Source organism: Pyrus communis, chromosome 17 (assembly GCF_963583255.1).
Source record: "Pyrus communis chromosome 17, drPyrComm1.1, whole genome shotgun sequence".
NCBI lineage: Eukaryota > Viridiplantae > Streptophyta > Magnoliopsida > Rosales > Rosaceae > Pyrus > Pyrus communis.
In genome coordinates, this window is record NC_084819.1 from 2,509,428 (window position 1) to 2,531,968 (window position 22,541).

The window sequence follows — 22,541 nt, forward strand, 5'->3', positions numbered from 1 at the left end:
AATGGGATTTGAGAAAGAGCATATAGTAATGCTGCCATTCATGGCTCAAGGCCATATTATACCATTCCTAGCACTTGCAATGCACATCCAACAGTCAACAAACTTCTCAATCACCATTGCCACAACCCCTCTCAACATCAAATCCCTCCAATCCACCATTTCCTCCGCCTCATCCAATCACAACAACATCCACTTGGCCGAGCTTCCATTCTGCAGCTCAGACCACGACCTCCCCCCCAACACAGAAACCACAGAGAACCTCCCCCTCACCAAAATGATCAAACTTTTTGCTGCCTCACTCATCCTCGAACCTCCTGCTCGCAGCCTTATCACTGATATCATCAAACGGGAAGGCCGCCCGCCGCTCTGTTTGATCTCGGACGTGTTCTTCGGATGGGCTACCGATCTTGCAAACAGCTTAGGCACTGTCAATGTGAGTTTCACAACAAGCGGGGCTTACGGCACTGCAGCCTACACATCAATCTGGCTCAACCTCCCTCACCGTTCCGCAAGCTGCGAATACTTCACCGTCCCCGGCTTCCCAGAACACGGCAGGTTCCACATCTCTCAGCTGAATCCGTTTGTAAGAGCTGCTGACGGTACAGATTCTTGGTCAAAATTTTTCCAGCCCCAGATTTCGGGTTCTACAAAATCTTTTGGTTGGCTGTGTAATACTGTGGAGGAAATTGAGCCGTTGGGATTGGATATCTTGAGGGATAACTTGAAGCTTCCTGTTTGGTGCATTGGTCCTCTAATACCTAATGATGCACTCAAAAACTCATCCACATTGGACTTAAAGGTCTCGAGGCAGCGCACGGGAAAAGAAATGGGCTTTTCCGCAGAGAAATGCCTAGAGTGGCTTGACTCGCAAGGTTCGAATTCTGTAATTTACATCTCATTTGGTTCTCAGAACACAATCAGTGCAACCCAAATGATGGAATTGGCTGTTGGGTTGGAAGAAAGCGGAAAGCCTTTCATTTGGGTGATAAGGCCTCCGGTGGGGTTTGATCTGAAGGGAGAGTTCAAAGCAGAGTGGCTACCTAACGGGTTTGAGGAAAGAATGAGTAAACGAAAACGGGGGTTGCTAGTGCACAACTGGGCACCCCAGTTGGAGATTTTGTCACACAAATCCACTGGGTTTTTTGTGAGCCATTGCGGGTGGAATTCAGTGATGGAGAGCTTGAGCCACGGCGTGCCGATTGTGGGGTGGCCGTTGGCGGGGGAGCAGGCTTATAATTCGAAGATGTTGGTGGAGGAGATGGGTGTGAGTGTGGAGCTGACAAGGGGTGTGCAGAGTAATATTGGATGGAAGGAGGTGAAGGAGGTGATTGATCTGGTGATGGACAAGAGTGGGAAGGGAGGGGAGATGAGGAAAAATGCAGGTGAGATTAAGAAGAAGATAAGAGGATCAATTAGAGGTAATGATGGTGATCAAGGAAAGGAGAAGGGGTCTTCTGTTAAGGCAATGGAGGATTTTGTGGCTGCTCTTTTATCAAAGAAACAAGATTTGGCAAAAATCAATTAGAGATGTAATTTATTAATTAATTAGTTTTTGTGTTGAAATTTAAAGAATAATATTGTCACTTTCAAGTCATTTGAGAGCTGATGATACTTGAGTATTCACTAGTGAATACTTATTTCTGATTTTGTCGAATGATATTATAATACATATGCTATTTAAAAAAAAAAATTGAAATAATGGATATGTCATTTGATCTTTCTTTAGACTATAAAAACAAATAATACGTTACATTTTTTTATTGGGCCAAAGCGGAAAAGGTTTTAGAATTCATGAGGGACCGTTGTAATACCAGTCAATTGAATGTGCTTAAAGCTCCATATTCTCAGTGGCAAGTGCTGCTCAATGGTTCTCTCCGAATACGAAAATGTTTGAAAACGTTCTCGAAAGCCAAGGGTGTAGGAGCTTACCTCGTCTGATTACACACTGGTGGAACCTATGCTTTACAATAGGAAGGTGGATCAAATGCTCCTAGAAAGATAAGAATCAATGCAATCGAGTAGCGAAGTCTAATAAAACGCTCCAACTCAAGGGAGAGGGATACATACAATATAGACTAGAAAGTACCGAAGTATTATCCTGTAAGAAATTTATATGTTTGCGAAGGGATAGGTTTTGTTTCAAAATATGTTAGGCAGTGGGGATGGCATCCAAAGTCCAAAAAGGCCTGCACCTGGCTAAGAGGGTAGGGTTGAAACTTGGAACAAATGCCCTCATTATGCCTTCATGTGTATGCTACATGTCAACTTGTGAAAATTGAAGTTATGTGAATTAAAGTGGAAATTTATTCAACCTACAAATCGACCTTTCACTTATGACACCCTAAGTTGAGTAATTGTAATGCTTATACACCTGTAAAATTATAAATTATAATTTTTATACTTAATATTACGGTCTAGTTCTACTTCTTTAAGTCCAGGATCTTATGTTCAAATCTCGTGAATGAAAATACCAAATTAATCTATTGACCCATTTTGTAGCTTAACTTAACCCTCACTTCTTAATATAAACATATCCATTATATTAAAACAAGATTTAGTTTGTATATGAAAAGGGAGTTCAAACCCTAATATTTACAAGGGTTGTGATTTTCACACACCCTTAACTACTTTTCCAGGATCCTCGTCCTTAGATTAGGAGAGGATCATGGTCCCTTTTCCCACACCATTCCCTATTTTTTTAATACTTAATTGGTATCCTAGTATTTAATCTTCCATATATACCCTTCCTACTTTTTTATGGTAATTAATGAAAGATTAAATAGGAAGGGGTATATATGGAAGATTAAATAGTAGGATACCAATTAAGTATTAAAAAATATGAAGGGGTGTGGGAAAAGTAGTTAAGGGTGTGTGAAAACCACAACCCTATTTACAAACATAATACTTACGTCCCATTTGGTATTTTTTTTTTCTCACCTTGAAAATGCTTCACTTCAAAGTTAAGAGAGAAAAGTGTGTAGTGAATATCCTACTTATTTTAAAAGTAATCGGCTGTAGGTTGTAGGTTATGGTAGAGCTCGTTTAGAAGTACTTTTAAAATTGCTGAAAGTACTTTTGGTGAAAATGTATGTAAAATCAATGCTTAGTAAAAATGCACACAAATCCTGTAAAGCACTTGAAGTGTTTTATGCAAGAAACTCATGCTTCTTATAAGAAGCATTTCAAGTGTTTTTAGGACCCAAAAATATTTTCTCTAAAAACATTTTTAATTATTTTAAAAATACTTCTAAACGAGTCTATAATGTTGTGAAAAATTGATTTCATAAAAAATGGAGCTGAGCTTTAACGCATATTTTAAATTCTTTTACTGCCCTCACTAATTTTTTTAAACTTATGCTGCTTATCCTTCTACACACATCACTTTTACAAGTAGACTTCATAGCACAACAACAACAATTATATTCTACACACATCACTTTTACAACTAGATTTCATAAAACCATTCTATTTTACAGCTAATTAACATGAATAGTTATTTTTAAAGGCATTATCCCAAACCAGTTGTGTACTCCCACCCTCTTCACTCACTCTCATTCATTTTATAAACAAGGGCATTACTTGAGTCATGTCCACTCATTGCAACTGTTAAGCTGTCAACCTTTCGACGTCGTTTGGCATACATGATCTGATTCGAATGGATGTGACACTATTTTAAAAGTGCATTGAAAAATGAAATGAATAAATTATGTCCAATATAGAGGTAGACGAAGGATTACCCAAAAAGAAAAGTTGTCCATTTCAATTATCTCCAAATGGGAGGACTAAAAGGGAGAAGTTTTCTTCATTTCTAATCATCTCAAAATGAAAAATCATTCTCCATAACCTTAGGTGAATGCAACATATACTTGTTTCACATATGACCAGGTTCACTACCAAAGGTGAATGCATAACCTTAGGTACTCTTCATATCATCCTCTTAATTAGCCGCTCCATCACTGTCACAGTATCCTATTAGAATAATCTATTCCAGCTAATTGCCCTTATTTTTTCCAAAAATGCTCAGTGTAGTCTTTACCGAGTTTTTTCTTTTTGTTTATCCACCAGAATTGCGAGAGCAATCGTTCTTAATCTTTATATAAATTTACTAGCAGCTTAAAGCAAGACACATGTTTGGCAGTGATGATGCTATCTCTTTTCTAGCTATCCGGCGGCTAAAACTACTCTGCCCATCCATTAACACGATCTGAGACTTTTCGAAGTGACTTGCTCCGATAGTTCGTTGACGTCAATTCACTTCACATCGTGAGGTTCATTCCGGAGCTTATGTGATATCAGTCATTTCGACCAGCTCGATCTTGTGGTCCAAAATTCATGGTCCCATAATACCCTTAAATGCTAAATAATGAGATCGTATAGAAAGTTCATTTCTTGCTTTCGTAGAAGTAGATATATTAATTTTTTAAGGGGAACAACTTACTAGATTCAAGACATTTAGAGAATTAGTTTCAAATTGTGACGTTGAAGGTAGAAGATGAAATATTCATTCCGAGAAGTTGTCACTTATAATTCTACAAAGTTTTTTGAGATAGAAATGCTAAGGAGACTCTTTTAAAGTGAGACTTTATATGAATTCTCCACCACCTCATATTTTTGACACAATGTTTTGTAATGTTGGTACGGGAATATTGGTGCATAACCTGAGAAATGCAAAATGTTTCAAATTGTAACGTACGCTACGCAACCTGAGAAATGCAAAAGCATGCATAATCTTGATGCATAACTGAACTACAAACCATAAGGGAAAAAAAAACAAGAGGAAGAAACAAAATACATAATTCGTTTCGACGTGACATCCTCTTTTGTTTATACAACAAACCTAATTAGGCGAAGAAATGTATCGGGTCGGGTGATGCATTGGCTTTTAGTATTCTCCAAACTCCAACTTCAAATGTGGCAATGTCTGTAACTATCAGAATTTCATAGAATACAGAGTTGGCACCGACGATTCGTTAAAATCCTCAAATTTGTCACTACTCTCTACTTAGTAGTACAAAAAATTGAAGAAATTACAATTTTTTTTCAAATGCCGATGTAATTGATAAAAAAGTTGAAGTACCCAGTAGTCCGGACTATCAAAGACGGAAAAAAAATTGTTCTTCTTCTCCCTCCTCCTCACCATTATAGATCATTCAAAAAATCATCAGAAAAAAAAATGAAAAAAAAGAATGGGATTTGAGAAAGAGCATATAGTAATGCTGCCATTCATGGCTCAAGGCCACATCATACCATTCCTATCACTCGCGAAGCACATCCAACAGTCAACAAACTTCTCAATCACCATCGCCACCACCCCTCTCAACATCAAATCCCTCCAATCCACCATTTCCTCCGCCTCATCCAATCACAACAACATCCACTTGGCCGAACTTCCGTTCTGCAGCTCAGACCACGACCTCCCCCCTAACACAGAAACCACAGAGAACCTCCCCCTCTCCAAAATGATCAACCTTTTAGCCGCCTCACTCAACCTCGAACCTCCTGCTCGCCGCTCTGTTTGATCTCTGACGTGTTCTTCGGATGGGCTACCGATCTTGCGAACAGCTTAGGCACTGTCAATGTGAGTTTCAAAACAAGCGGGGCTTACGGCTTTGCAGCCTACACATCAGTCTGGCTCAGCCTCCCTCACCGCTCCGCAAGCAACGAATACTTCACCATCCCCGGCTTCCCGGAACACTGCAGGTTCCACATCTCTCAGCTGAGTTCGTTTGTAAGAGCTGCAGACGGTACAGACTCTTGGTCAAGATTTTTCCAGTCCCAGATTTCTCTTTCTAAAAAATCTTTTGGTTGGCTGTGTAATACCGTGGAGGAAATTGAGCCGTTGGGATTGGATATCTTGAGGGATAGCTTGAAGCTTCATGTTTGGTGCGTTGGTCCTCTAATTCCTGCTGATGCACTAAAAAACTCATCCACATCGGACTTAAAGGTCTCGAGGCAGCGCGCGGGGAAAGAACTGGGCTTTTCCGCAAAGAAATGCCTCGAGTGGCTTGACTCGCAAGGTTCGAGTTCTGTCATTTACATCTCATTTGGTTCTCAGAACACTATCAGTGCAACCCAAATGATGGAATTGGCTGTTGGGTTGGAAGAAAGCGGCAAGCCTTTCGTTTGGGTGATAAGGCCTCCGGTGGGGTTTGATCTAAAGGGTGAGTTCAGAGCAGAGTGGCTGCCGCACGGGTTTGAGGAAATAATGAGTAAACGAAAACAGGGGTTGCTAGTGCACAACTGGGCACCCCAGTTGGAGATTTTGTCACAAATCCACAGGGGTTTTTGTGAGCCATTGCGGGTGGAATTCAGTGATGGAGAGCTTGAGCCAGGGCGTGCCGATTGTGGGGTGGCCGTTGGCGGCGGAGCAGGCTTATAATTCGAAGATGTTGGTGGAGGAGATGGGTGTGAGTGTGGAGCTGACGAGGGTTGTGCAGAGTAATATTGGATGGAAGGAGGTGAAGGAGGTGATTGATCTGGTGATGGACGAGTGGAAAGGGAGGGGAGATGAGGAAAAATGCAGGTGAGATTAAGGGGAAGATAAGAGGATCAATTAGAGATAATGATGGTGATCAAGGAAAGGAGAAGGGGTCTTCTGTTAAGGCAATGGAGGATTTTGTGGCTGCTCTTTTATCAAAGAAACAAGATTCGGCAAAAATCAATTAGAGATGTAATTTATTAATTAATTAGTTTTGTGTTGAAATTTAAAGAACAATATTGTCACTTTCAAGTCATTTGAGAGCTGATAATACTTGAGTATTCACTAATGTGTACTTATTTTTTATTTTGTCGAATGATATTATAACACATATGCTATTGAAAAAATATATATAATAATGGATATGTTATTTGATCCTTCTTAGACTACAAAAACAAATAAGACGTGATATATTTTTTTTATTGGGCCAAAGCGGAAAAGGCCTTAGATTTTAAGGAAAACTAACAAAAAAATCCTCAAAAACTTTTATTTTAATGAAAATGACAAAATAAAGGTGTAAGTGCATAGTACTAGGAGTGACTTTTCAAGATAAAAATGTCCTTAACGTTAAAAGTGAACAGTACCAAGAATGTTTCATTAAGATTCCTTAGATTTTACAAAGGACCGTTGTACTACCAATCAATTGAATGTGCTTAAAGCTCCATATTCTCGATGGCAAGTGCTGCTCAGTGGTTCTGTTCGAATGTGAAAATGCTTGAAAATGCTCTCGAAAGCCAAGGGAGTAGAAGCTTACCTCGTCTAATTATGCACCGGTGGAACCTATGCTTTACAATAGGAAGGTGGATCAAATGCTCCTAGAATGATAAGAATCGATGCAATTGAGTAGTTAAGTCTAGCAAAACGCTCCAACTCAAGGGAGAGGGATACATAAAATATACACTAAAGAGTACGAGTACCGAAGTATTATCCTAAGAAATTCATATGTTTGCAAAGGGATAGGTTTTTTTTTTTTTTCAAAAGATGTTAGGCTGTGGGGATGGCATCCAAAGGCCCAAAAAGCCAGCATATGGGTAAGAGGGTAGGGTTGAAACTTGAACAAATGCCCTCATTATGCTTCCATGTGTATGCTACGTGTCTAAACTTGTGAAAATTGAATCTATATGAATTAAGTGAAACTTTATTCAACCTACAAATTGACCTTTTATACTTAATACTAGCATATAGGTACACACAAAGTGTTTGATATATATATATGTTTTTTTTTTTTGAAATAGGAGAGAGGAAGAGAGTGATAGAGAATGTGGGAGTGGGAAGTTTTATTTTTATTTTTATTTTTTTATTAGAGATATGTTAGGATTACATGTATGTGAGGTTTTGAAAGAAAAAATAAGCAAAATTTGGTTGTGTGAAATTACATTTCTGCCCCATATTTCTTATTTATGTCATGTTTTAATTAGAAGGTTAAATTGGTAATTTCATAAGGTTTTTGTCACATTCCAGCCCGGGACGGATCACTTCCCGGGCCCGCTCCACCACCATAGCACGATATTGTCCGCTTTGAGCCCCGACCACGCCCTCACGGTTTTGTTTTTGGGAACTCACGAGCAACTTCCCAATGGGTCACCCATCATGGGATTGCTCAAGTCCCCCTCTCGCTTAACTTCGGAGTTCTCACGGAATCCGAAGCCAGTGAGCTCCCAAAATGCCTCATGCTAGGTAGGCATGAGAATATACATTTAAGGATCACTCCCCTGGGCGATGTGGGATGTCACAGTTTTGGTTGACAATGAGTGTTTTATTAATTAGTAGAAATTACAGTCTAGTAGTACTCTTTTTAGTAGAGGGGCTTATGTCGAATTTCATGAATGAAAATACCAAATTAATACATTAGCCCATTTTGTAGCTTAACTTAACTTCTTAATGTAAATATATCCGTTATATTAAAACAAGATTTAGTTTGTATATAAAAAGGGAGTTCAAACCCCAATTTTTACAAACGTAATACTTACGTCTCATTTAGTATATTTTTTTTCTCACCTTGAAAATATTTCACTTTAAGGTTAAGAGAGAAAATTGTATAGTAAATATCAGATTAATTACACTAACATCCCTTAAGGTTTTTTTTGAGTTTTCACAAAACCCCCCTCACATTTGAAATATTACACTAACACCTTTAGATTTTAATTCATTTTCACATATCCCATTCACTCAAAATTCTACTAACAAATTGACAACTTTACCCTTATAATTAATTACGTAAACAATAAAAAAAAGTCTTTATAATTATATAGAAAGAAAATATTAAAAATAAATAAAACATTAAAAATAGAAAAACCATCACTCCAAAAACTCCCATGAAATCTCCTGCATTTGACTTCATTGCAATTCTGCAACCCTACCCACCATCGAAACCTCCTTTGTGTGTTTTCCCAAAGCCACCACACAAACTACCACTTCAACTTCAACAACAAATTCAGACTCTAAAAAATGAAGGGCAACCACCCCTCACCGATAAAACTGATATAACAAGACAAGAAGACGTCAACAATCCAGCGAATAAAGCCGGTCTTGCGTCGTGGGTCAAATTAGATTTGTGATCAGCCACTCTGCATCGCTTAGCCGTTGCAAGATCGATTCATTTCAGACCATCACTTTTGCGTTGTGGATTTTGATTTGCTGTGGTCAACTGCATTCATACCCATTTTTCCAATTTTCAAATCTAGCACCCTAACATTTCTGAATTTGGCTCTATCTTCCATTTACACCTCATCTCTCTCTCTCTCTCTCTCTATGAATCTGTTTGAAATTTTTGTTGGATTCTTTTGGAACGTTGTTTAAGTGTTTAAGTTGATGATTTCATATGACGCAAAGTGTGCAGTGGTTATAACATAAGATAGAACTAAACGTAGATGTAAAACGTTTAGAAACTAAACTGCACAAAAATTTAGAGTTCAAAGAGAATTAAGTATTGTGTGCAAGATAATTGGGTCACAGCCACCACTTTGTGATGAAGAACTACAACAATAATAATCTGTTTGATCTTCACCCCGTTATCAGGCATTACATAATTTTAGTGACAATTTTTAATGTTTAAATTATTTTTTAATATTTTCATTTTCTATATATAATTGTAAGGATTTCTTTATCGTTAATTAAGTAATTAGTTATAAGAGTAAACTTATCAATTTATTAGAAGAATTTTGACTGAAGGGGTTATGTGAAAGCGAAATAAAACATGAAGGGGTGTTAGTATAATGTCTTAAATGTGAAGGGGTTTTGTGAAAACTCGATAAATCTCAGGGGGTGTTAGTGTAATTAACCCAGTAAATATCCTACTTATTTTAAAAGTAATCGGCTGTAGGTTGTAGGTTGCGGTAGGGTTCGTTTGGAAGTACTTTTAAAATGATTGAAAGTACTTTTAGTGAAAATGTATGTAAAATCAATGCTTAGTTAAAAAGAAAAACTAATGAAAATGGTTTGAAAACTTTGAGTTTTAACGATAAGGACAAAATAAGGGGTAAAGTGAATAGTACCAGGATTGACTTTTTTGTGTAAAAATGTGGTTTTTCGTTAAAGTGAACAATACCGTGGGCTTTTCGTTAAAACTCCCTAGTTAAAATGCACGTGAATCCTGGTAAAGCACTTGAAGTGCTTCCTGCAAGAAGTTCTTTTAGAACCCAAAAATATTTATTCTAAAAACTTTTTTAATAATTTTAAAAACACTTACGTAATGTTGTGAAAATTTGATTTCATAAAAAATGGAGCTGAGTCTTTAATAAATATTTTTAATGCTTTTATTGCCCCCATTAATTTTTTAAATAACGATGTTTATCCTTCTACACACATCACTTTCATAAGTAGATCATAGCACAACAACAACAGTTATATTCTACACACATCACTTTTACAACTAGAGTTCATAAAACGCTCAACCATTCTCTATTTTACAGCTAATTAACATGAATAGTTATTTTTAAAAGCGTTATCCCAAACCAATTGTGTACTCTCTCCCTCTCCCTCTTCACTCACTCTCTTTTATTTTATAAACAAGGGCATTACTTGATTCATGTCCACTCCATGCAACTGTTAAACTGTCAAGCTTTCGGCCTCGTTTGGTATACATGATTGAATTGAAATGGATGTGATGCTATTTTAAAAGTATGTTGAAAAAAGAAATGAATAAATTGTGACCAACATAGAGATAGACGAAGGATTACTCAAGAAGAAAAGTTATCCATTTCAATTGTCACCAAAATGGGAGGATTAAAAGGAAGAAGTTTTCTTCATTTCTAATCCTCTTCTAATCCCCACAAAACGAAAAATCATTCTGCGTAACCTTCAAAATAATGGAATTTAAAGGATTATCCATTCCAATCCAGTCATTTCTACCAAACGAGTCCTTAGCTCCTAATTTATTCCAAGCATTTTCTTGACTTCCAAGACAAAGTCATAGACTTTATATTTGTCAGGAAGGGTCTTGGAAACACTCTCCCTCAGGCTGCACCTTTTCACCGATTGCATTATCTTTGGGCACTCTTTCTCCACGCTAAAATTGCAAAACATCTCATATGTGTAAAACCTGCAGGCAAATCGTACCAGAGCGACATCCAGGAGGCGGAAACGATCGCCTTCGAAGTAAGGCTTCTCCCCAAGCTCGCCTTCTAACAGCTTTAAGACTTCTACAAACTCGTTCTTTGCTGCTTCCTGGTCTGCTCCCTTGCTAGCCCACATCCTTCTCCCACAGTCTGCCATCTGCACAAATATATAATGAATGGTCTTACTCTACCAATGCCCGAGGCCTTTTGTGATAAAACCCTCCCACCAGCTGGAACTGATGAGACAACATCAGTGCTTAACTATTCAACTGTTAAAGGATATTCTTGGAATTAAAGAGTGAAGAAATAGGTACAATTTTCACTCGAGGATGAGTTACCTTGTTGTCGAAAAAGTCGACCCAAAATCTTGCTTTAGATCGTCGATAAGGATCCTCTGAAAGTAGAGGAGGTTTGTGATCACTCCAAACGTCAGCAATGTATTGAAGAATGATGAGGGATTCACATACGGGCTTATCGTTATGAATGAGGACAGGAACTTTCTGATACACTGGGTTGACTTTGAGAAGCAAAAGGCTCTTGTTTTTTTTGGAGAAGATGTTCTTCTTCCAAATAGAGGTAATGAACTCCCTTCTCCGCCAAAGCAATTTTCACTCTCGTGACATAAGGACTTGTCCAGAATCCCATAAGAACCACTTCATCCCCATCACTCATTTGATTACTTCCTTTCTGCTGTTTGGAGCAAAGTTGGGACTATTATATCTATATGGATTAATAGGAAGAAGTTCCAAGGTATGTGTGTGTGTGTGTGTGTGTGTGTGTGTGTGTGTACATAGATTCTTTGACAAGGAAATCAAACTTGGCCTGTATGTATGACTAGCTAATAAATAAATTGATTTTCCTATGACAATAAAAGCGACTTAGGGTTGGTTTGAAAATGTTTTTTAAATTATTGAAAGTGTTTTCGGTAAAAATGTATTTGAAACTATTTTTTTGTAAAAATGCAAGTAAATCTTGAAAAAACACTTTAAGTGTTTTTGGTACCCAAAAATATTTTTTATTCTAAAAGGAGTTTCAGTTATTTTAAAATCAGATCCAAACGAACCATTAGCCCAGAAGCTTTGTAGCATAGCTAGTTAATAGCATTCCTCCTTACATCTGGACTCCTGAGTTTAATTCCTCCCTCTATATATAGCTTGTATCTTCCTCGCAGTGTGAGAAATAAATAATCATATACATCGCTTGTATGTCTTCCCAATGTGAGAAATAAATAATCATAAAATTAATAGAAAACAAAACAAGAGTTTAAAAAGAAAAAAATAAAATTCTCTCTTGTGGACTGCTATTTTTTTTAACCTCAGATTCAAGGTCTGCTTCGACATAAATTAAATTTACGTGCTATGTACGTAATCCCTTACGTCTATGCTGAGAACCTACCAAGTCGATACTTGAAAATCTGACACTCACCCGTTAACTTAACATATCGTATCGTGTCAACCCGTTAAAAAAATGGATAGCCTCAGTTTTGACAAAAAAAAAAAAAAACGAAAAACAGCCTACACTTCGTATACAACACTAATTTTTGTAAAAAGAAAATGTATTTTCAGTCTTACATTACAAAAAATAAACTAAGTGTCCAGTATCCAACTTTGAGTAAGAAAACAATCTTAGGGGAAGGCTGCAGAAATGTGTCCGGAGTGTGACCGAGCAAGCCATATCGATTTTGATATATGGAAACACTTGAATCTAGCTACCTAAGGGCTTCAATAAGACGCTGACAGAAAGCGCCATCAGTAGCCATCATAACCATAATCTTCATCGTCGTATGGTTGTTCATCAACATTTTCATCATCAAGATTGTAGCCAAATGCTCCTTCGATTCCCTCCTCGTCTTCATATTCATTTTCTGGACCCAACTCATCGACATTGTCGCCCGCTTTGTCTGTGTCAAGATGAGATTCAAGTTTTTTCTTCTTGGAGCCATCTGGAGCTTCCTGTTAGAACAAGCAAAACCATATATAAATCATCAGCAGCTGAATTGAAGACGCATTCAACGCCAAACCATGAAAGTACATACAACGCCTAAGCTATCAACAAAACAGAGACATACTGGCAGCCAGCTAATAAATATTGCACGACAATTATACAGAAGATTCAAAGTAGATTCCAAAAATAAAATTAGCGAAAAAACAGGTATGAAACTCGCCATAGGCATGCCGCATGCAAGCAATAAAAGAGAATAGAGATTCAGCATTTAAAAACTAGAACACAATAAGAGAGGCATGTACATCTGTTTGGAATATATGCTCGATGGCTTCAAAATTGATTTTTGAGCTGAGTCTCTGCAAGGAAACCATGTTGAAATCCGTCAAAATCTGAAAGAACTAGACAATATGGTCTACAAATCTATGTAAAAGATTAATGAACAAAGTGCTCCACACATACAGCATATTATCAATCACCAGTTTACTTCAGCATTTGGTCAATCAAGAAAATTTCAGGAATGTACACCTTTCAGACTTACAGTAGGCCCTACCCTACAACAAAGTGACAAACTCACCCCAAGCCTGCAGACCTAATGTCATCTTCTTTATGCAACTTCTATCTAAGCCTTATCGCATGTGAACTCAAAAGTCATAAATACCAGAAAATGGACAACTTATATGGAACTGCTGAGGGGCCCTAACCTACCAGACGATAACTCTTCTCTCACTACTTAGTCCGGTTAATGATTTGACTTCGGATGTTTGGGATTTGCTCTAATTTGTAAATAAATAATAAATTATCACTACACCCTAATGGGAAATTGCTCCAAACTTCAAATTGATCTACTAATAAAGATGAATATTCGTGAAAAGCTCAGGCAAGAAATTTAATCAAGGAGCTAAAATAAATACCGATTCAAGATCGTAAGGTCTAAGATTAAGACATCCAAAGGTCATGCCTAAACACTCCCACTTTTGAGTGTCCTAAATCCTTACCGTAAAAAGAGATAGTGGCCAGGAATGATCTACTTAATTAAGCTAACTACTAGAGCCTCTCCGTTATAACATCTTTTTTTCCCTTCTTTTTTTTTTTTTTTTTTTTTTTTCCATATAAGAAGCTATAAATACCTTCTTAGTCAACATCTGGTGGGTAGCTTCGGCAGCATTTTTAGCTGGAGTAGAACTCCTTGCTTCGGCTTCTCGAGCTAGTTGCCTTTCCTGAAAATAAAAATTTCAGAAATAAGGAGGTTGCAAATCGTGTGAAAACTTATGAAGACGAAACAGTTGTGCCTATGAATAAAATAAAGGGAGTTTTAATGAAAAGCCCACGGTACTGTTTACTTTAACAAAAAACCACATTTTTACACTAAGAAGTCAATCTTGGTACTATTCCCTTTATTTTGTCCTTATCGTTAAAACTCAAAGTTTTCAAGCCCTTTTCATTAGTTTTCCTTAAAATAAAATCTGTTTATCATATTAAAGAGAAATGATATAGCAGAATAGGTTCCATTTATCAAAAAGATGGGAGAAAAAACCTTTCTTTTCTTTGCCATAGCTGCTGCTGTAGCCTGCCCAAGGTTCTTTGCATCTTCTGGAATGTCAGGATCCATACCAGCAGCCTTGTTTTGTCTCTCCTTTTCTGCTTGCTCCTGCAAAAGTTTACTGGGTTAGTGAAACATATGACAAGTATGAAAGATGACAGCATAAAACCAACATAGATGCAGATATATCATGCCATGCGTGACATGGCTAGGCTTTAGAATGATTTGGGATGGCTATATACCTTGCCAACCCCGACTTCTCCCAGTAATGAGCCTAGACTGGAAAGGCTGTTCTCTGATGGCTCTAGGGTAATTGTTTGTGCTCGATGTTTTATATGTTCTAGCGCTCTAAGCCATATATCTTCTTCTGTTTTGGTTTGGTCTTCTTAAGGAACCTCTCTGCTGTTTCCTTTGAAAATACATACTTGGTAATGGTTATCACTTTCTCCCTCACAATTAGACCAACAAAGAACTCACTAGCCAAAGTTGAGTTACAAATTTCTTCATTTCGTACATAAAGAAATGCTGATCTCTCATATACCAATAATATTATGGCTTCTATTTTAACCAAGCATTTGACTTTTCCAACCCAGCAGTTCCTTTTTCCGCATTATCACCTATAAAATTTTAAAAACTAAAATCACAAACCCAGCTCCACTATGGTCGAGGACCTCTCAGCCAGAATGGGGTCAATGGCCTCTTGCCGGATCTGAACTTTGCGGGTTTTGGGGAGACACTGACAGAGTCTGATAGCAATGGAGAGTTCTGAAGGCTCTGCTGGAACCGGGTTTGTGATTTTATTTTTTAATTGTAAAGGGACATTGATAAACAATGGGTTCAAATAGAAACTCTCTTCATATCGAAGTGGTTATTGTTTATTCACTACTTAAACATGAATATACTTCCATGTTCTCAGAAACGGGGACCCCATTATTATGGATGCTCGTTTTCCACTTTAAAATGTCAAGGTTTGAGAGCTATCGCCCCTTTACTCTAGCAAGTAATCAAGTAAAGTACCCTAAATAATCCAGTATAAAATAATGTCAATTCCAGGACCAGAGATCAGCCATTTCAATTCTGTAGAGATATATTAGATATACATCTTTTGTCATTATATTTGGGATGCATAACGACAATCTGTCAAAGAATCACGAAATGGTAACTAAACACCGTCAATAAAGGTACCTCAATGTACTCCCGGTTCATTTCTTCCCAAATCATCTGTTTATAACGTTTCCCCTCTTCATTTAGAAGGTAGCTATCAACCTGTGTGATATCTCAAATAGTAAGTAATAATCTAAAAGTACAAGCACAATGAACCAAAATCGATGCAAAAAAATGAATCACGTGCATAAAAACAAATAAATAGTTCAGGCAAAAAAAAAAAAAAAAAATACAAGTACAGAATTATGACTTACTATCATCAGAAGGTCGTCATCACGGTAGATGCATTTGTAACCAATCATTTATGATATCTCAATTACATGTGTAAGCACACTCTCTGATGTTAAACTCAAGGTGGGACATGCAAATTTAAAACAATGGGAATAAACCCAAATAAAAGACATTGAGAAAAGGCTATTTGTTCATTTAACCATTACAACCGCTAATCAGTTGTATTTTGAAAGTGCAAACAAAATAAACTATAACAAAAAGGCAAACCAACCATGTTAAACCATTATACAGGATCAAGTAATAGCTGAAAAGATAACGCATCACATATAATAGAAAAATATAAGGTCACATGTACATAACCAAAACAGTTATTACAATCTAACATAGGAATAAGTGTTAATGAAACCGAGTCAACAGACAGAAATTTTCAGCTCATACAGTGTTGCTCTTAGTTTTAGATTATAGAATCATTAATAATCAACTTTCATATCTCTGGAGCAGCCCCAATCAAGTATTTGGTAAATGAAACTGAAAAGTTATGTTACAAGCAAAAGTACTTTTACAGAGAACAGAAATAAAAAATAAAACCTGTCTAGGTTAATAATTACAAACCTCTGCGTCCTCGATATCTGAGAGGTTGTCAGGCTTATCACAATCTTCAGCATCCGCATCAACAGTGGTACTTTCGGGCTCTGTAAACTGCGTTCTTTCGTCTCTACTTTCTGCTTTTGATTTGTTCAGTTCTTTCTCAAACTATCAAGATGAAATGAGGAAAAATAAACATCAGAGCAACTTTGTTATATGACTGACAAGGATAGTAATTAAGGTGTACAAGGTGGAAGAGTTATTATAAAGAATTGAGGAGAATCAAAAGTTCCGGAGATCTATTTCGATATGGAAAACTAGCCTTAGAGAGAAGGTCTGAGCCCTCCAGAAGACCTACTATACCTCTCCATCTATTAGCACTTATAACAAACATAATGTAGTGGGTCCTCATAATGCTTTTCCAAAGCAAAAAAGCATAATAGACACTCAACCTTCAGTTCCATCCCACATGCATCTCAATAAAGTATAACCCAAACAAGGAAAAATCAAGACCATTCCAAATCAAATAACACTGGACCCTCAAAAAGAAATTAGGACATTATCAACTCTTAAATCATGCCCGAAGAGTTTTACATTTTATGTGTAAATAACAGCAATATGAAACACCACTATTGTTATTTTACCACCAATTACTAACTACATAGCAGAAAAATAACTAAATGTAATGGTTACATTTGGTAACTGTTTACTGTTGTCCGGGCTTTGGCAAGGTTCAGCACCAGAATCTGTAGCAATTTGCTCAGCAGATGCCTCCTCCGATCTCTTTACTTCGGCACGCTGGAAAGCTGGAGGATTAGACCCTCCCTCAAGTCCACCTGAAATTTGCATAAACTACACCAACCCATTAAAGCTTTAACATACGTTGTACGTCCTATGGAAACAAAAAAGTGAATTGGACTCACATCATCGTAACAAATTCTACAAAGTCCATATGCAAATGGTTTTCCACTACCCTTATGCTCACAAAGGACATCATCTGCATTACCCACTTTTAATGCCAAAATTGGTTCTTTGCTGAATTCTTCCAGCTCCCTGGCCTTTTCAAGGAACTCCTCAATCTGGAAAAAAATAAAAAAATAAATAAACTAGCTTCAAGGTGGGGAGTATAAGAGTTCAGTACTTACATATCCCAAACAAATGCATGGGGAAAAAAAAAATCAGATACTGAATATCTTTTAGGTCTAAATTTTTTTGCAGCTTATTTAAATGTCAAATACAGAGAAATAGATAAATGCTAAAAGCAATTGCAACTAAAGCCCAAAGGACAACCAAAATAATATAATCACTGAACCCTAATCTAAAAAATGTCCATTAATTTTACTTTTAAAAAACTATTATTATCATTAAGGAGAGGGGGCAGGAGTCGGAACTGTTACAATAATTTAGGGGAGGGGGAAGTTTTGAACCCAGGACGCATGGGCAGAAACCGTGTTCCGGATCGATCCCTATGCAGTAGTCTCCATCACGCAGGGCTGTAAGGCTTTTAATATAATAGGGGCACGCTAGGCCCTAACCTGGGTTGGTTGGGAAAAGGCCATTATATGCCCAACACCATCTCCACTAAGATACTGAACCACATGCACTTATTTAAAAAATTATACAAAAGCCAGGAATTGTACACGCATGTGACTACAATAACATAGAAATGTTTTGGCATGTCAAATTGATGTTACCATTCAATTGTTTCTAAGTCAAGAGAAATGTGGAGATGGAGTGATGGGCAATGTACAGGCAAGTAAAGAATGATGGAGGAAATTTAAATGGAAATGATGGAAATTTAAAACTGCAAGTTAACCTATTGTTGTCCTCATATATGTAAGCTATATGGCTGAAATGGAGATGTTAGAAATTACAATAAATGTCCTACTGCAAGTAACATACCGTCAAGCTTCCAGATTCAGTATTCTCAAACTCAACTAGCCGCTTGGTCAATGTTGCATCACAAACATGCACAATCCTAGTCTGATAAAATATACAAGATACATCATATAAAATGTAAGGGCTGAATGAACATCAAATGTTGAATTGTTACATAATCATTTTTAAGAAAAAATTTGATGGGACAAAAGAGTTTTCATATTTAGAGCACAGGACTGAACTGAATCTGATTGAGAAACAAGACATTCATAACTTGACACAATATAAACAAAACAATGTGTAATCTTTCATTGCTGAAATTTTTTTGTATTAGAAATCTGGAATAAAATAAAAAATCTAACTGGTGTGCCCATATAATAGATTATCCACAACGAAAAAACCAACTCATTCGAAATATTCTTACCACTGTAGAGTAGCAACTGAGTGTGACTTACAATATCAGACTTGGAATAATTGAGACCATGTGAATGTCCAGATATATATAGCGCAGCACCACATAGCCCACTGGGTTTTCTGCCTGTCTGTAAAAGAATTGAAGATCTTTCATACGACAATGACATTCAACCTCCTTGAAGATTAACACTAAATCAGACACCCAAAATGCATCAATATTATGCTGAAAAGGGTTAGCAAACCTGCATCCAATCCCGTTTCATGCTAGTGATAATCCGCAGTGCAGTTTGCATGACCCTTTTATTCGTTCCTCCTGGTAAACCTACAAGGTGTATTTGTAACTGTTATGTATCCCTGTTTAATATGTATCAGATAATTATTGGGTATACCAGCAAACCTAAATACGGGTACCAGAAGGAACAAGGTACAGAGGACTTATACCCAAAACAAAAGACATAAATAAAAAATAGTGTGACATAAGACATTAACAAATTGAAGATGCTTGGAAAAAGTAAAATTGTAAATAGAAATCCAAATTATCTAAAAGCCCTGACTAGCTAGTTCTAGCTGCAAACTAAGTGTTTAGGCCTAATAAATTGCTCAAAAGGTTAACAAAGCACAAAACAGAGATGTTAAATATGGAGGATGTACAACTAAAGCAGTAATAACTATGAATTGATGTCCGCGTCCCCATGTCCCATTGCATTTTAGTCTCATCAAACCAGAAAAGCAAAGGAGAAGACACTTTGTTGGATTTGATACTTATGTAGTATTAACTGAATACATATTCTTCCATATAACCACTCAGCCGAAAAAGTTTCAACACTGCTTAAAAGTAATGACCTTTTGTTGGAAAGGAGTGATGCAATTACTTTGTGAACAAATTGCATTTAAATCCAAATCCTAGAGTAAGAAAACTATTTGTTATTGCAGAGTTCTCACACTTACTCTCTGTAAATTTATGAATGAACCAAGAAGGATCAACAGGTTTTTGGACAATTGGGTGCTCATTGAGCCTAAGAGTTTTGCAAAGTTGCAAAAACACAGCACCTAGCACGTAACTGCGAATCACATTATAGGAAAGCAATATTAAACCCAAGGGCAAATGTTGAAGGTTAAATCCAAAATCAGAATGTCATTACTGAAAGCAAGGGAGAAGAAAGTCAGAAGTGAAGAAAAAAAGGAAAGGCTCTCTCACACATTTATCTTCAAGTAGTTCGAAAAATCAATAAGTAGATACGGCCTCCTCTTTTCCCTGTGAGACAAGATTCAAGTTCAATATTAGCACATATCATCATGGGGTAAAATTGAATATGAATAAGAAGATAAACATGGCTGGAAATAATTAATTAAACAGCTTAACTGTTTTTTTTTTTTTTTTTTTTCTGGCTGCTTGGGGTGATCTGCTTGCCACCCCTCATCTATTTTCTGTCTCTTTCTTCACTGTTTCTTTATAGAATAAAACAAATAAATAAATAAAACCGCAAACAAGTTTTCTTACCGGCATGCAATGTAAAGACATGAAGCCAGTACTTGCTCTGATTTACGCCCCCTGGTGAAATTTTTCTCTACTGCAATCTTCAAAAGGAGAAGAAGATCACAGGTTTAGTCTTTTAGATTTCCACAATTTCTGTAACTAGAAACAATGAAGCTCAAATACATGAAGGCGTACTCTATAAAAGCGCTTAGCTATGTCAACAATTTCTTCATTGTCTCCCATATCCAAAGCATTTCTCATACATCTTAATTCATATTCGGCTGCAAATCCATAAACAATCAATGAGACTATAGATAAGACAAATCACATTATCTTCATTAACTCCTGAGCATGATAAAATTGACATGTTAAAGTTTATTAAATTTTCAAAAAGAAAGTAGTAGTTAATCATCCTAGTTTGTGCAAGTTGAGTAACTGCTAACATCAAGACATGAATAAATTGTAACAACAGAATGTGCTGAGTTTAAAGAAAAACACAAAGCGGTAATACAGACTCTGGCTCTAGTCTTTACTCTGGCTGCTGGCATATGACCTGCCTTGATTAATGGCAGGTGATTTCACCCAAAACTCATTCAATGGACTCAAAGAGACTCAAGTACTAAGTATATTACATGTCTGTACACAAATGCAAGTGGTTATGCCCCTTCTATACATGTATTGGGGTGTTGAGTCTGTAAATGACTGAATAAAGCACACTCCAATTGATAGTGCAACCTAAAGGCTTTCTTCTAGTTGATTGACCAGAAATGGTGACACATGATCCCTGCAATATTTCGATTTTCCAGTTCCATGTCTACTGCAAGTTCCCGACCAGATTTTCTTATCGTGTTCATTAGTTTGTAAGTGCACTAACTTGAAATCAAACCTCAAGAGAAAATTCTACTCCTGCCATCCCACTCCCCAGAGGTTAGCACTTCTTAGAACCCAAACCAAAGAAATAAAATAAATTCTTTTTAAAAACAAAGTACTTGAAAATGGAACTCTTCCATTAATAGAAGTAATTATATTTCTGAGGAAGCATATGCCAATATTACACGGGGTCATGAAAGCTTAAAAAAAAAGAAGCAATAAAAAACCCAAACCTTGAAAAACAAAAGCTCAACGAGCCATACCGTTCTCGAAGATCCTTTCGCGAGAAGCTGAGATATCACTTTGAATGGTCCGTACAAATCTTCCAGCCACTTGGCTCTGCAAACGCATAAGTAGAAAAGCTTTAAACAGAATATAAATCAATACTTCTCCATAAAATCACTCAAAAAATCACATCTTAGTGATTTTATGTAGAAATACATTCCATGTGATTCCTCATAAACTGATTTTACGGAGAAGCACATCGCAGAAGCGATTCTGGCCGTCCCACAATCACTCCGAAACGAGCCTTAGTATGCATTTGTTACCAAGTATAATATATATATATATATATATATATATATATATATATATTTTAAGAAAAAAGGAAATTGGGAAATACCTGGCCAGCTGCATTTTTAACGAATGTGGTTTCCTCACTGTATTGTTCGTACTCCAAAACCTTTCCACATCCGGGACACGAACTACAAACAATTGCAAAGCAACATCACAATCCAATTCATAACACCCCAATAGAAATTCTTTATGTAAAAAAAATACTAAAAATATAAAATAAAATTATACAAACAAAAATTGGGATACTCACATTCTACCACCATCGCTAATTCCAGAAACTGGCTTTCTACAGTGAGAGCAAAAAACCATTCTTTGAAATTAAGAGCCAACTCCGCCACCGATTTTCCCCAATTAGGAGGAAGAGCAACCGCCCTGTTTGTTTCCCGAGAAAATCAGACAGAAAAAAAAATAGAGCTGTACCTTAAATTCTCAGTAAACTCAAACGGGTCAATGAAATACCTTTCGGTTTTGGGGGCTTTGGCAGCAAAAAAAAACCGCCAAGAGTGAGTGGGGGTCTGAAGTGAGGACAAGTGGAGAAACGTGGGAAGATGTGAGAGAGCACGTTTGGCAAAAACTTAGGGTCTCGTTTAGTACGCCGTATAAAACACCGGAGTCAGAGAACCTGAAAGGATGGCTTTTGCCCCGATGCGGGGGCGCGTCCACGTGGACAGGTGGGGGAGAGTGAGCGAAGCTTGCAACGAGGAACGATGGATTTGGGCTGAGCAGAGACGGCGCCGGCGCGGAGGAGAGAAAGGAGAGGTTTTGGGGTTTTGGGAATCGAAAAGATACAGAGGAGGAGGAAGAGAGGGAAGAAAGGCAAGGGTGGCG

General features: G+C 37.1%; 2 protein-coding genes and 2 pseudogenes across 3 annotated transcripts; 2 read left to right on the forward strand and 2 right to left on the reverse strand.

Annotated features, from left to right (window-relative positions):
* LOC137721801 (UDP-glycosyltransferase 92A1-like) lies at nucleotides 1-1,550 on the forward strand. The gene has a single exon (XM_068460813.1). It carries the CDS (start codon nucleotides 2-4, stop codon nucleotides 1,523-1,525), a length of 1,524 nt encoding a protein of 507 aa, XP_068316914.1. The 5' UTR covers nucleotide 1; the 3' UTR covers nucleotides 1,526-1,550.
* A 3,313-nt stretch (nucleotides 1,551-4,863) lies between these two features.
* LOC137723715 (UDP-glycosyltransferase 92A1-like) lies at nucleotides 4,864-6,800 on the forward strand (annotated as a pseudogene).
* A 4,046-nt stretch (nucleotides 6,801-10,846) lies between these two features.
* LOC137721876 (probable glutathione S-transferase parC) lies at nucleotides 10,847-11,706 on the reverse strand (annotated as a pseudogene).
* Nucleotides 11,707-12,554: 848 nt separating this feature from the next.
* Nucleotides 12,555-22,534, reverse strand: LOC137723660 (transcription factor IIIB 60 kDa subunit-like). Of its 2 annotated transcripts, XM_068462859.1 has the most exons (19): nucleotides 22,173-22,534; nucleotides 21,964-22,085; nucleotides 21,760-21,841; nucleotides 21,401-21,476; nucleotides 20,463-20,548; nucleotides 20,292-20,368; nucleotides 19,989-20,045; nucleotides 19,739-19,851; nucleotides 19,033-19,112; nucleotides 18,832-18,918; nucleotides 18,401-18,481; nucleotides 17,422-17,577; nucleotides 17,192-17,350; nucleotides 16,526-16,666; nucleotides 15,704-15,784; nucleotides 14,513-14,626; nucleotides 14,106-14,195; nucleotides 13,281-13,334; nucleotides 12,555-12,986 (listed from the first exon to the last, which is right to left on the reverse strand). In XM_068462859.1, exons 2-19 carry the CDS (start codon nucleotides 22,020-22,022, stop codon nucleotides 12,783-12,785), a joined length of 1,797 nt encoding a protein of 598 aa, XP_068318960.1. In that variant the 5' UTR covers nucleotides 22,023-22,085; nucleotides 22,173-22,534; the 3' UTR covers nucleotides 12,555-12,782. The 2 variants fall into 2 exon arrangements, with proteins under 2 accessions (XP_068318960.1, XP_068318961.1); XM_068462860.1 differs by having other exon boundaries at nucleotides 21,964-22,534.
* Nucleotides 22,535-22,541: the final 7 nt, after the last annotated feature.